At 38.6% G+C, this 14781-nt stretch overlaps 1 protein-coding gene across 5 annotated transcripts in view; it reads left to right on the top strand.

Annotated features, from left to right (window-relative positions):
- LOC117019985 (ankyrin repeat domain-containing protein 26-like) overlaps nucleotides 1–14409 on the top strand; it is a 28971-nt gene extending 14562 nt beyond the window's left edge. The window contains exons 5-8 of one of the 5 annotated variants that reach the window (XR_004422607.1): nucleotides 6572–6783; nucleotides 7988–8213; nucleotides 13101–13146; nucleotides 14290–14409. Coding sequence is in view for 3 of the 5 variants with exons in the window: in XM_033102219.1 (XP_032958110.1) it covers nucleotides 6572–6783; nucleotides 7988–8207 (432 nt within the window). In the remaining 2 variants the exon portion in view is untranslated. Of the gene's footprint in view, nucleotides 1–4872; nucleotides 4990–6571; nucleotides 6784–7987; nucleotides 8214–12821; nucleotides 12913–13100; nucleotides 13147–14289 lie in introns of those variants that run through there. The other 4 variants (XM_033102219.1, XM_033102217.1, XR_004422608.1 and 1 more) reach the window with 4 other exon arrangements.
- The last annotated feature ends 372 nt before the right edge of the window (nucleotides 14410–14781 follow it).

Raw genomic sequence — 14781 nt, 5'->3', positions numbered from 1 at the left:
TGTGTACTGTTGGCCTTCACCGTGTACCAGTCTGCCCTTCCCACTCTTCCTAGCCCTAGGGAACCACTAGTGTACTCTTTGCTCCGTATTGTGGTTTTGATGTATTTTTTTCTGATGACTAATGATGTTGAGCAATCTTTTCACATGCTTATTATGCATTTGTATATCTTCTTTGAAAAACTGTTTATTCAATTCCTTTGCCCTTTTAAAATTGGATTGTCTTTTCCTTGTTGAATTGTAAGAGTTCTTTATATATCCTAGATACAAATCGCTTATCAGATATAAGATTTTCAAATATTTCTCCCTTTCATTAGCTTGCCTTTTTAGTCTTTCAATGGTGTCCTTTAAAGCACAGAAGTATTTTGTTTTAATGGAGTCCAGTTAATCTATTTTTCTTAAGACACAATTACAAACTCTCTCATGAAGACGTATGCCTATGCTTTCTTCTAAGCTTTTATAATTTTAGCTTTCACATTTTGAGATAATTTTTATATATGGTATGATGTAGAGGTCTAATTTTTTCTTTTGCATGTGGAAATCCAGTTGATCCGGTATCATTTGCTCAAAAGACTATTCACATCCAATTGGATTTTTTGGCACCTTTGTCAAAAATCACTTGGCTATATATATGAGGGTTAATTTTTGGATCCTTAATTTTGATTCATTGATCTATAGATCTGTCTTTATGCCATTACCAAATCAAATGTTATGAGAACTCTTTCCGAGTCATCTTGCATATTACCAGATGTCTTATGGAATAATAAAATGTCAGTGTAGTGGAATATCTTTAATTCTACTTCTATGGAGATGTTTTGCTTCTTGATGGAGCCTGTGGCCTGCTTATGCCTTGGTGACTCTATGACATGATGGGATATGAGGCTTACAAAGGCGACTCATTCCTTTTGTTTTCTTCATTCAAAACATTAATCTTTAACCCAGTGCCCCCCTTTCAGTCCCATTTCCATCGAATGTTGGTAATAGGATCTGATACTTGGTGGACCACTTTCTTCATTTTGTTTATCTCCTAATCCATAGACTCTTCCATAGATTTCACTGTCTAGGAAGGAGAAGATGAAACCTGGACCGTCTGCTTTCCTCTTTAGAAATCTCTCTAATCCATCATCTTGCAATTGAAAAGTAGATCCTGTTTGACCTGGTTCTTTTCTAAAACACTGGTGCCAATCTTGTTCTTGGCATAGATCCTACATTCTCAGAAACACAGTTCCCTGTATCTACTTCTTTTCCTTATGTAGAGATGCATAGTTGTACTTTTAGCTTAATGTATAATTAATGGAATAAATATGTCATCCCATCCAAGAGTACAGCTGTTAAAAATCAGGAAGAAATCAATCAGAAACAAATAATAGATTAGTGATGTGAATTACAAAATTTCAAAGCCTATTTGTGTGATACTGAGAAGCATTTCGGTGTAAGATACAGAAGACATGGTCTTTCCTTCCCATACAAACAAGTTTGAAGTAAGGGAAAGGAGAAATTGTATTTAAATAGTGCCAGAGGAGACTATGATTGTTTTACTACTGAGATTAAAAAATGATTCCATAATGCTCTCTATTTCCTCACCGAGGAAAAGGAGGTGAAGATTGAGTACTAGATTGATGAATCAATATTGAAAGCTGCCTACCTCCTTTAGAATTTTAGGGAATGGAAATCAGGAAAAAGGCTTGATTGTGGTTACTAACTGGCTATTTCTAGTTTTCCAACTATCGCACTATGAACCATGTGTCTCCTTGCCAGTCCTCCGTATCCCGTAAGTCGAGGGCAGCTTCTAAAGATGCACACCTGCCTCGCTGTCATTGAGGGGACCCTTGGAAAACGTCTCACGTCTTCCTTGTATTCACTGCTGCTTCTCATTCGCATTGTGTGTCATTAGTAAGTCGGTCTCCACATTGCTTAGATTCCACTATAGAGGAGACTGAAGGCCCACCTCGGAGATACCGCAGATTTGGTTCCGACCACGGCAATACAGCTAGTAACCCAATAAAGTGAATCACAAGAATTGTGCATATAAATTTACTTTACACTAGTCTGTAGTCTATTAAGTGTGTGGTAACATTATGTCAAAACAAACAGTGTACATACCTTAATTAAAAAGTACTTTATTGCTAAAAAATGCCAAACATAATCCAAGTTTGTCGGAAAGGCGGTGTTCATACACTTGCTGAGTGCATGATTGTCACAAGCTTTCAATTTGTAAAACATAGTTGCAAAACACAATACAGCAAAGGGCAATAAAAGAAGATATCTGTAATTTATACTGCGGAAGTTATGTTTCTTATTATCTCTTTTTTTAATCCAGAAGGTGTGTCTACTTTTTCCTTAACTCCCCAATGGAGTGGCTGAAATAAACAACAGTGACTGACATAAACAACAGTTATGGAGACAACACAAATCCATACTTAAGAAGAGTGTGGCCAGGGCCGTCTGTCTCTGTTCCCCTCAGCTTCAATTGGGGCAGCTCAATGGCTGGTGGCTGGAATCATTTGAAAGTTTGTTCAGCCATGTGTCCCGTTGTTGGTGCCTACTGTTGGTCGGCACTCTAGCTGGGGCAGACAGCAGGAACACCTACACCTGAACACCCGGCTCGCACTGTGGCCCGAGCCTCCCCACAACACGGGGCTGGTTCCAAGGTTCAGATGCTCAGAGACATAACCAACAGGAGCTGTGTTGCCCTTTGTGAAAAAGTCTACGGAATCTCTTTCAACATATTCTGTTCATTAGGAGCAAGTCACTAATGTTGACCCATATTCTACTGTTTTTATGCAAAGAATATGTCAAAATTTATGGACACATTTAAAAACCAGCTTGATCTACCCACTGGCCACAATTCTTTATATTCCTCCCACATGGAAAATACACTCATCCCTACACAATACTCGCCACAAGTCTCAATTTTATGGCATCAGGCTCAGGTTCGAGTCTAAGATTTTACCGTCTTCGTCTGGTGCAAATGGGGATGAAGGGCCTGGGTTTTGGTTTCTCGGATAAAGCCCCTTGAGGACAATTCCTTTCAATATGCAAACATGAGAATCGAAGAGACAAATTATCTACCACCCACACACCCAACATTCTGCTTGACTGCTGAAGTTTCCCCTGCAGAAATGGAAAGTGGAAGGCACGTTAGTCCATAGCAATTCTGAAATACAGCCTGATGTGTGCTATCCGTTCTTTGATTAGGACTTAGGCCTAACCATGCCAGTGCTTCTCCATGGCCCTTTGCTGTCCCCTGTGAGCTGTTTGTTCTGTCCTTTTCATAAGAAATGACCTGTGCTTGCAGCTCTTTCCTCAGCATCATTCCTCCACCCAAATGTCTGAGACCCACAGGCCTCCTCCTATTTTTCACTGTCTTGGTTTTTATTAGTCCAAGGTAACAAGCTGGTTTTTTGCTACTTGATTATCCTAAAAACTTGGAGTTGAATGTGAATTTATTGGAGTTCATGCCATTAGAAAAGCCACCGTCATAAATCATTTTGAGATAAGCTCTTGGGCTTCCTGTAGCTGTTGTAGGACCAGGCCTTTAAAATTCTTATACTCGGAAGATCCTTCCAGGAATTTAAGGCCCCAGCTTAACCCTATCGAGGTCTTGAGGAAGGGTTTTACAGTCTTGTCTTCGTCCTTAGACCATGTCTTCCTGGGAGCACAGTGAATTTGATCTTCACCCAGAAGCCGTTTCTTCATTTTAGCGTGATTTGACAACGGGACATGTGGGAGAGGCTGTAAATGGGAAACAGATATTTGAACACAATGAGTCCTGGTTCCTTTACAGTTAGTTCATAGTCTTTCGTTAGCTCATGTATCTCATGGATTTTACTCTGTTACTTCATAGCAAGAGCCCCCTTTCATCCAGATTTCAGACTCATTTTCTTCACTAGCTGAGAAGTCCTCGCTGTCAGCCTCTTCAGGGGCAGCAAGCCCCCAATAACGTCTCTTGGGGGCCCTTGTGGGTGTCATTCTCACTCTTCTCCACATCCTTTCGGGTTCCACCTACCTCCTGGGGGAAAGGCACCCCTACAGGTTTTAGATTGCTTTTCTTTGTGGCCTCACACCATTTTGAATATCAGTATCAATGCCAGTTATTTATTGCTGCTCAGGAAACCAACTCAAAAGCTAGTGGCTCAAAACAGCATCTGTTTTGTTCACAAGTAATGCAGTCGAGTGAAGCTCAGTGAGACCAGCTCATTTCTTTTCCACTTGGCATCAGCTGGGTTGCCATGAAGCTGCGAATGAGAATCATCTAAAGGCTGTAACACACACGTGTAGCAGGTGAAGCGGGCTTTTGGCCGGGACATCCGCTGGGGCCGTCTCAGCGCAAACATCTATAGGAGGCCTGAGGGTGTGGCCTGGGCTGCTTCATTGTGCACGACATGGTGGCTGGGTTCTCAGGGCGAGCTTCCCGAGAGAGAAAGTCAGAGGGGAGCTGTATCACATGTTCTGCCTCAGGCACAGCATTCTCACAGCAGTTCTGCCCTATTCCATGCACTAGAATCCAGTTACTTACTGAGGCCAGCACATATTAAAAGGGAGGGAATTTCATGGAGAAATGACAAGAATTTGTAGCCATGTTTTAAAAACACTACGTCCACTCACCTCATCTTACCAAATAAGCATTGTATCTACAGGAAAGTAGTTCTACCCAGCTCAGTTTCACTGAAATTCCAGCAGATTTGTGGTTGTTATTATTGCTGTTTAGGATGTTCTCGTATATCTTGGAAGTAAAAGAGGATTACAAGATATTCATTACTGAATTAAGACTTTTTTTTGTTGTTGAAAAAAACGTAGCGATCATCTCACTAAACATTCACAGTGTGAGATGTGCTTGCTCCTTAACCTTGGGAATCATTTCTTCTTGGCAAGCAATTCAAATTACCATGAAACGTTTGTAGCTGACGGAGGCGGAAGTAACTCAAGATGAGTCACTGGTAACTCCCTACAACTTCTTAAGAAATGATGGAGAGTTAAAGTGGGGAACAGGTGAGAGACTATCAACTCAGAGGTGACTTATGGTCATTTTATAGAAGAAAGACGTGAATCAATCATTCAGGAAATGGAGAAAATCAAGTGCAGATGTTGTGTGGCAAAGTCGATGACAGTAAAGGATGCATTTTTGAGACTCTTGGTGCTTTTATCTTGTTCTTCATTCTGAGTAATTCAAGGTTCCACGTTCTAAGACTCTGCTACAGTATCGATGACATTTTATTGCAACTGAATTTATTTCAAAAGTTGATACTGGTTTGGGGTTAGACTATTCTCAGTCAACTTCCTTCATAACCAAATTATACTATCTTACTCATTCAGAATGATGATCTCACAGCAAAACTGGAAACTGCCTCTTCAGAATGTATATCTGTGGGGTGGCCAGTTGGCTCAATGGTTAGAGCATTGTGCTCATAACACCAAGGTCGCTGGTTCGATTCCCACATGGACCAGTTAGCTACACCCTCCACAACTAGATTGAAAACAATGGCTGGAGCTTGGAGCTGAGCCCCCGGTGGGCGGCCGGCCGGGTGGCTCAGTGGTTAGAGTGCAGTGCTCATAACACTAAGGTTGCCGGTTCGATTCCCGCATGGGTCAGTGAGCTGTACCCTCCATAACTAGTAGATTGAAGAGAATGATTTGACTTGGAGCTGAGCTGCGCATCCCACAACTAGATTGGAATCAATTGCTTGACAGGGAGCTGATGGGTCCTGGAAAAAACACTGTTCCCCAATTGTTTTAAAAAAAAATTTGTTTTACAAAGTTTTTTAAAAAAAGATGTCTACATCTTGTTGAAGAAAATCAATCTTAAACAGGAGTTATTAGCTATGAAAGGAGTACAAAAGTCATGTGAAAAACTAGGGAAGAAAAAGTGGAGACAAAAATTATTAAACCTCAAAATTCATATAGTCACGAATGTGGTAGAAAAGAGTGAAGCAGAACACTATAAATTCTGGGATACTGAAGACTGAGCAATACAGGATATAGTAGAAAAAAATTTTAAATCTATTTTTACAGGTTAATTCATTGATTTTTAACATGTCTTAATTCATTTCACTGCAAATTACGTTTTAGATATACATACTGTATGTGATTCTTCTACTCCCCTTAACAGCAGTATTTTTTTTTTTTTTTTTTTAGATTTCTGGAACTAAGGTGGTATTTGCTTCTCCTTTTTAATAGTTCAGTTTCCATCATTATCACTCAGTTCTTTGAGAATCATTCTTTCTGGAAAATCATTTTAGTTTTAAGACCAGTTGATATAAAACGAGACTATTAGGAAATAAAGAAAAAGGATGATTTAAAAATTGCACCATGCTCTTAGATTATTAAGTCATATTGTTCAATTTTTAAAATTTAAAATTGATTCTCTTATTGGAATAGTCAGATGAGATGATTCAAAATATTTTCATAATTCAGATTTATTTCATTCCATATTGATGATAAATATTTTAAACTTCAGCTTTTTTCACATTTAAATTGCCTTCCAAATCATTGACTTAAAACTAAAGAATACAAATAGACTGTAATTATTCAGTTTATAATTATTTTTAAAATGTATCCTTTTTGTTGGCTTTAGGAACAAGCAGCATCTCAAGAAAACGTAGACCCACTAAATGACCATGATGACGCTTCCATAAGTGACATGGAGGTCAGAATTCAACGTCTGGAATCTGAACTCCCCAAAGTGAAAACTTCTGGAGATTCTTTTAAAATAGAATTGGAAGAATGGAAGCGCCTCTACCTAGAGGAATTAAAACTTACAACATCCTTGGAAAACAAACTAAACAAGTAAGTCCAAACCAAGTCAGAGAAAATCAATTGAGCTCATTAATTTGCCTCTAAAGTATAATGTTTATCCAGGCAGATTCCCGAGATTAATAGGAAGTGAAAGCTTACTAAATAGTATGATTTTGGAAAATGATGTTAGTGAATAGATTACTTTTAAAACGTTAGTTAGTTCAGGACATTTGCATCTCTCCCCATTTTTGGTTTCACATGACTGTACTTTTCCTTCTCGCGGTTTCATAGAGTTAATCTGATCTACCCGTCTTGAAGCAAAGTGTTTTTGAAGCTTTATGACATAGACAGCACTATTTATTATGAAATTTCTTGTCAGAATTCCCCTAATAGTTTTTAATGAGATAACTATTTATTGTAAGACAACAACTTAAACCCAAAGGGTTAAGTACTCTGCATATTCTGGCACTTGGTAAATGTACTTTCTCGATTGTGCTCTGTGTTATTACCTCTAGAGGTCGCTTTCAGACAAGCTGTTTTTTTCTAGCCTTTCTGATCTACACAAAGGCATACGTGTGAAATACAGGAGAAGGTTAACATAGGGGTGAAGGGTAGTATAACCGACGAAGTGGCTAAAAAATAAGGTGGTCAGCCTGTGGGGGTGTGTGGAAGACAGAAAGGGCAGATCCCACCTCCAGTGCTTTGGTAACAGTGTTATAAGCCACATGCCTCCGGAGCTGTTTCAGTTCAGTATGATCACCAACCAGGCTCTCTTGTTCTCCCCCAGAGGCTGTTGTTCTAAATGACGCCTCAGTGCCAAACGGTTAATTTCTTCAGGGTAATGAGGGGATTACCCAAGGGCGGTGAAAGCAAATGCTTGGAAGTATCTTGGTGGGATTTTAAAAAAATTTCTTAACTCGTTTACTATGTGTGTCTCATGGCAATCCTCAAGAATCTTATTGGTTCAGCCCTTCCAGAAGGCAGCAAGTATTATCTGTTAAGCCGTGGACATCACTGATAGCCCTTTTCCTCCCCTCCCTACTTTGAATTACTTTTTAGTCTGGCATCCCCATGGAATCCCCATGTACTTGTTTAGAACAATTTGAAACCTATCCTTGTACATGGTAGGGCTGCCGTGACGTATTTTCAGTGTTTGTTTCATGGGCAATTCCACTTACTATTACGGCAACGTGAAAAAATGCAAATCATTAAGGAAAAATAGAATACTAAGGCTTTGTTCTTACAATCTTCACAGGACTAATGACAGGCTGGCAGAGATGAGAACCCAGCTTCTCATGAAGGCACCACGGAACACTTCACTCAGCACCGATCGTAGGAGGCCGGTCCAGCTGCCACCTTGCATTGGAAGGCTAAATGATTGGTTCCTACCTCGAGGAAATCTCGCTCCAAGAGAACAGTTGGTGATTCTTACGTCAACCCCACAGACTTCTAATAATGGCACGTTGACCAACTAGATGAAGGTTAGTTATGTTATCTTCTCTCCTTTGGGTTTCAGATTTCCAGTATAATTCTTGTTCTTAACTTGGTGAGATTCTGAGTTGTTTCATTGACTAATGCACACAACGTAAAAGGCATAATGTAGTGTGTGCTAATGTAGAAAGGAGACAGAAATTTTACAATCTTTTGTAAGTCCCTGCATCTCCCATGTTTTAAGAGCTACCTGTTATTAACTGTATTCAATAAATGTAATTAACTGACACATTTTAAATTTCTGGAAAAGCTGCTTTTAAATTAGATTTTACAAATGAAATATTATTGCCTAACAATGAACGGTATGCTTTGAGATGCTTTGGCTTACTTCTGCATTGTTTTTAATTTGGTGATGGCTTTTAACAATTTCAGTTTTCCTACAGCCCAGTTTTGCCACACCTAAGTGTAAGTGAATGACTGACATTCACTAACTATATGTGGATGTTTCTTATTTCAGTGAAACCGAGGTAAATCCTTTGTATGAATTCAGCAAACTTGTAACACTGGAAAGATTAATTTGTCTTTCTAAGTTAAAAGTTGTCATCTTTCTACATGATAGTACATCCTTAATTTCTGTTTTACTTACAGCATTTTTTTATTTCGATGATTTAAAATGTCATGCTTAAAAAGTAATAATAATAAAATAAAATATCTTGCTAAGCAATAGTACATTTTCTAAAGAGGTAAATTGACCAATATTTGAATTTTTAAAATGAAGTTCACTTATATCTGTACATCTTGGCATCACTTGAATAATTGATGACTGAGGAGGCAATGATATGGCGTCTTTAATAGCAACTTGTTTTCTTTGTGTAATACTGTTATTAAAATACCCATTTTTGATCTCATTTCTTGAGTTCTTCCTTCAGCTCCAGGATTTCTGTTTGGACCTTTTTTATAGTTTTCATCTCTTTGATAAAGTACTCCTTCTGTTCATTAGTTTTACTCCTGAACTCATTGAACTGCCTTGTGAGTTTTCTTGTATCTCATTGAGATTCTTCATGGCTGCTATTTTGAAATCTCTATCACGTAGATCACAATCTTCCGTGACTTTGACTTGGTTTCTGGAGAAGTGTCATTGTCTCGGTGTTACCGTGTTACCTTGGTTGTTCATGCTGCTGGATGGCTTGTCCCTCTGCAGGCTCATTTGAAGTAGTGAACACTTTCTTATTTAAGTACATTTTGATTCGAGCAATTCAGCAGGTAGATAATTAGACGTCTTTGTTTTGTTTTTCAGTAGCTGATGCAATAGCACAGTTTCTGTTTTCTCTCACTGGTGCTACTTGAGCCTGGGGGGTCCAGGTGTGGGGGCTTAGCTGTGAGTGTGGGAGTGCTGGCCTGGGTGACCAGGGTGATGGGTGTTGCCGTTGTATCCAGATCACCAGGTCTCTGGGCACCAGCACCGTGGGTGGGAACAGGGGAAGGGGCTGGTTGAGGAGAACCTGTCTTGAGCCCACTGAGCCCTCCTGGTTCCCTGTGGCCCTAGTAGCACTGTGCTGTGGGTGGAGGCTGGAGAAGTATTTCTGCTGCTGCTACTGGTCTCTGGTGGTGCCAGCACTGCTGCAGCTGGGGAGGGTTGGGATTCTTGTGGAGGTGGGGGGATGCTGCTGCTGCCCCTCTTACCCTCCCCTGGGCTGTGACGTGGGGGCTGCGCCCCAACCCCTCCTCTGTTACTGCCTTTGCTGGGGCTGCAGGCTCAGCCTGTCCACCTGGAACCAGGTATGGGCCTATCCCCACCTGCCTCCCTTTCACTTCCCGTACACCTTCCTTCCTTTTACCGATGTGGGATCTTTAAGCGTCCTAGTGTGTGGGGCAGAGGAACCTCTTTTGGACTATAGATGTCCAACTAGTTATAGATGTTAGAGGAGATGCAACCTTGTTGTGTCATTTGCCATAATGTTGACATCACCTTCTAAAATAGCCATTTCTGTCAATGCAGATTGGTTTGTAATTTTGATGGTGTTTTTATGGCCCGCTTAATGTCGAGAAAAACAGCGTAGGCCTGTGCTAACTGAGGTTTCAACCTTGTTTTTTCATTTAACTTCATCGTAACATAGCACAGCAAAGCCAAGTATTTTGAGACAGCCTTTTGGTCATATAGGGTCTCAGTGCTTCGAAGTGCTGACATTGGAATACTGCGTACAAAAGGAAAGTGTATGTCTAATGCTTCTGTAAGTTGTTCAGCATGATACATGCTTCAAATGTTCTCATTAGTTGTCTCCAGAAAAATCAGAAGATGAAGGAGTGTAAATGCAGAAGCTATGCAAGAAAATATGCTTGTGGACATTTTTTCTTTAATTAATTTTTGGTAGGAAAGACGTGTTTAGTTTTTTAGTATGTCTAGGTAAACTGAGAAATGGTTTATTTTAAACTCAATGCCGTTGTTCCAAGGTAGAAATTATCCCCTTGTGGGGCATTGGTTTGCCCAATCATGCAAGCCTGAATAAGAGAGATGAAAAAGCGCCACTCCATCAAGATACAGAGATACGTTTCCCAATCATGACAGAATGCTGGAAAGACTTATGGCACAGCTGTGATGATGTGAGGTTGGACAGAAGTGTGCTAGAAGATAAAGAGAAATCTCTTTTGTGGGATAAGTTTTGCTATAGATAACCCCAACGTGGTTAATGCATTTGTTGGTTGATATTGGTCAACCAGGTTTTATTTTCAGGAAAAGAAAGTTTCCTTTAAGGAAGAATTTCCTCAGTTTGAGTTTGCTTTCCATAATTAAAGATTTTCTCCTTCAAGTTCTGTGTCCCGTGTTGAGGAATGTTTGTGCTTTATATACTGAGTGTATTGACTGCTATTAATCGGAGTTCTGGTATCAGTCTCAGTTTACTTTTATTCATGACTTTAAAGCTTATAATTATTTAGAAAGTTACTATTTTGTTTCTCATTCCTCAATATTGTTGAACTACATGACAAAGTTTTACGTATTCATTTTTTCGGAGTCAGAAATTGATGGAAATTTCCTGAATGTGAGGAAGTAGCTGGCGTGTTACTCTAGCCTCAGTCAGAAATCCTAAAGCCCATTCCTGGCCTGCAGCTCATTGGTTTTGTGACCTCAGGTGACCTCTAATCTCTCTGCGCCTTGATTGCCTGTTATGTAAAATTATGGACTTTGACTAAATCAGTGACTTTCTGACTTGAAAAATATTTATTTTTCAGTCTAATACGGTTCTTTTAAAATTTTTTTTGAATGAAATTCTATTATATAAAATATAGACAAGTAGAGCTGCCTAGCTAAGGGAGAGATGGAGACTCTGAGACTTTGTGATCCTGCGGGGTCCCCAGTGGAAACTTAGATTTCTACAGGACATAGTCTGAGAACTACCAGTTATGAAAAAACCCTTCTAGTGAAACTCCTTGAATTAAAGTTTGTGGATACATTCTTTTCCTGTGTGTAATTTTCTCACCTTTCTATATTTTTGATAAATGGAAAAGTATAAATAAAATTGCAGAAGCATTCTCCTCCTTAATATTGGACTTCAAGCTACTTCTATCTGAACACAATAATCACCTAGAAATAAACATAATCGAAGTAAATATTTAGGAAAAGGGCTTTGGGAAAAGAAAATAACGTTACATTTGTAGTTCCCTAACTCAAGTCATGTAAAAATGTGATTTGCATTTTACATATTGTTGATTAATGGTAATTAAAAGTGTTTCATGACAGGCCTCTCCCTTCACCTGGCATTGGGTTGTTGTTTTTACAAGGCCTGTCTAGTAATGTTGTCACATTATTCATTTTATAAGCCCTTTTCTATGAAGCTATTGACAAAAAAGTGTTATGGAAAACAGTCTCTGCAAATATTGGAAAATATGACGGCCAACAGATTTGTCTTCACACCTGAATGTGTAAAGGCATTGGATGTCATATTATCGTTGTCACCACACGACAACGTCTATTAGGTTCTGGACATTATTAGGTTCTGGACTATTAGGTTCTGGACATTATCGTCAGCCCCGTTTCAGTCATTTAGTGAGAGGATACCTTTCAGAAGGAAGGATTAAACAAGAAAACTTTAGACTGGGACACGTGAGGTATAGTTTGAAATATTCCCATACATTTCGTAATTAAGTAGACTAACTACAACCACTCGAATATTTCAAAAATTGGGCCTCCCTCATTTCTAGAAAGAATACGAAGTTACAATTAAATAACTATTCTTTTTGTTTTTTCTAATTCTTCAGTCATGAATCAGAAACTAAATTTGAAAATTGGCTCTAGGGCATACTTTTTAATTCAGATTTTCTGTAATCTTTGTGTCCATACACATATAAATGTTTCAGTCATAATACAGACAAGAAAATAGTTTTTGTTATTGTTGCTGCCAGTAGAATTTTCACATGACGTGACAGGGCCACTATCATCATTTTATGTATTTAAGGTTCTGTGCTGAGAAATAGCGTAGAACACACCTTAAGATTAATTTTTTAAAAGTGCAAGAAACCATTAAGGTCAAAAAAATCCATAAAGGAAAAAATCCATTAAAGTAAAAAAAAAGAACTGATGAAACTTGTATAAAGGGCTGTTTTTCTAAGGATTGCAAAGTAATGCATTCACTGTAAAATATGACTTGTTTGATTCTTTGCAGGAATCAGATCACACCTCACCCTTCTGAAATTGTGTCTATTCAGTAGCCCAATTTCAAGTGTACTTTTGATCGGATTAGTCTAAACAGCATCACATATATATGTTCTCTATTAAATTAAAATGAGTAGAAATTTATTTTATTTATGTGACTATTTTTGTGTGTATTTACACAATGCCCAAGTAAGATCTCCTCTTTAAAGGTGTTATTTAAAGGCCACATTCCTACAGTAAAGTCTCTTGTTTAACTTAAATACTGTAACTAAGATTTGATTTATTTCAGGAGCAGCAGGAGTTGGTGGAAAGCATAACTAGAGAGGTAGAAGAAGGTAGGTGGCCAAAATGTATTGGTTCCAGTTAAATATCATTAATTTCTGAAATAAACAATAAAGAGTATCTGGCATCCTTTTCCATGTTTGGATAATAGATACTACATTAAATATTTTCTCATGCATTGCAAATGGGAAAGTTGAAAGCATAAACAAGCATTACGAAGCATACATTTCTTCCTCATTTATTCATCATGTGAAGCTCTTCGAAAATCTCAAAAGTCCGTGTATCTCTTTTTATTTCTGGCTGTCCCCTTCCTTTCCTCTACCATCCACATGGAACTTGTAACTTGCACATTGAAAACTGGGCTTCATCAACTTATCCTGTTTTTGCTAGTGATATAAGGCCCAGTAACCAGGCTCATCTAGTAATACTTAGGCAATTACAGTCCATAGAGCTGTCACCTGACGGGTGACGTTTAAATCTCCATCCAGTCATTGACTTTGTCATTGGTTTACCTTTACCTTCGGGAGAAACATCAAATTCTTTTGCATGGAATAAAACCACCCAAATCAATTTACTTCTTGCCAAACAATTCAGCCTTATCTCTGGCTACTAACTCTAGTCTGCCCCTTTGCTGTAGCATCTATTGATAGCTGAACTAGACCACTTCTCGTTCCACGAGTGTTCTTCCCCACTCCAGTCTGTGCATCTGCTTCTTCCCTCTATGTGGCATCCTTTTTCCTTGTCCTTCAGATACGAACGTACATATCACCTCCACCAAAAAGCGGACAATATTGACACAAAGCCAGGATGTCCCTTCTATGTGTTCCGATAATGTCCTGCCTTATATTTGTGTGGTATATGTGACTCTGAATGGAAATGGCCTGTTCACCTGTTTTTTCAGTTTATAGTGGGTGATGGTTCAGGGGTGGACCATGTCATCTTCACCTTGTAACTTCAGTGCTTGTTGTACTACCTTAGCACATGCTTGTTGAATAAATGAATGAAGAAGGAGACACTCAGAAGCTCTGACACTTAGCAGTAATAGCAGTTAATTCAGTGTGCAGCCGTGGGCAAATTATATGTAATAGTAATCTCCTGGTGGGTAGTGGAGTCTTCATAGGTTTTTTTCATTCTTCTTAACATGTATACTTAGTTATATTTTAGATAGAGTATAATTCTTTCTCTTTTTTTCCTAGCTGATGCTGAACTTGAATCTGAATACCGTCCACTTTGCTCTAATATCTAGTGATGATCTAGTTTTGAATACATCACAAGTATATAGTTTTTGAATAAGAAGTATATGATCTAAAATATAAATATTACAAATTTACTGGGCTGTTTACATAGCATTTTCCTTCTTTCCCATTAAACATATGGCATGTGAAAATCCTTATTGAAGGAAAACATTTTTGTTTCATATGTGTATATGAAAATCTATATAGTATTCAAACTGTGTTTCTTGGCATCTAACTAGCTTTGCAGCAGATTTTGTGGATGAAAACAAGCAGTATTAAGTTTTACATTCTCATACTGTCCAAATACCAGCTGTTTACACAACACCCAAACAACCAAGTTGTCATTAATACTTCAGTGGTGTAAATTAATAGCTTTTTTTGAATTTTCCAATATTTATCACTGTGTATGAACCTAAAGATTTTGATATCTGCTGTTATGGCTACAATCAATGT

This window comes from Rhinolophus ferrumequinum, unplaced genomic scaffold, assembly GCF_004115265.2.
Source record: "Rhinolophus ferrumequinum isolate MPI-CBG mRhiFer1 unplaced genomic scaffold, mRhiFer1_v1.p scaffold_31_arrow_ctg1, whole genome shotgun sequence".
Taxonomy (NCBI): Eukaryota; Metazoa; Chordata; class Mammalia; order Chiroptera; family Rhinolophidae; genus Rhinolophus; species Rhinolophus ferrumequinum.
The sequence above is the reverse complement of the archived record's forward strand: the minus strand, read 5'-3'. Positions and strand labels throughout refer to the sequence as shown.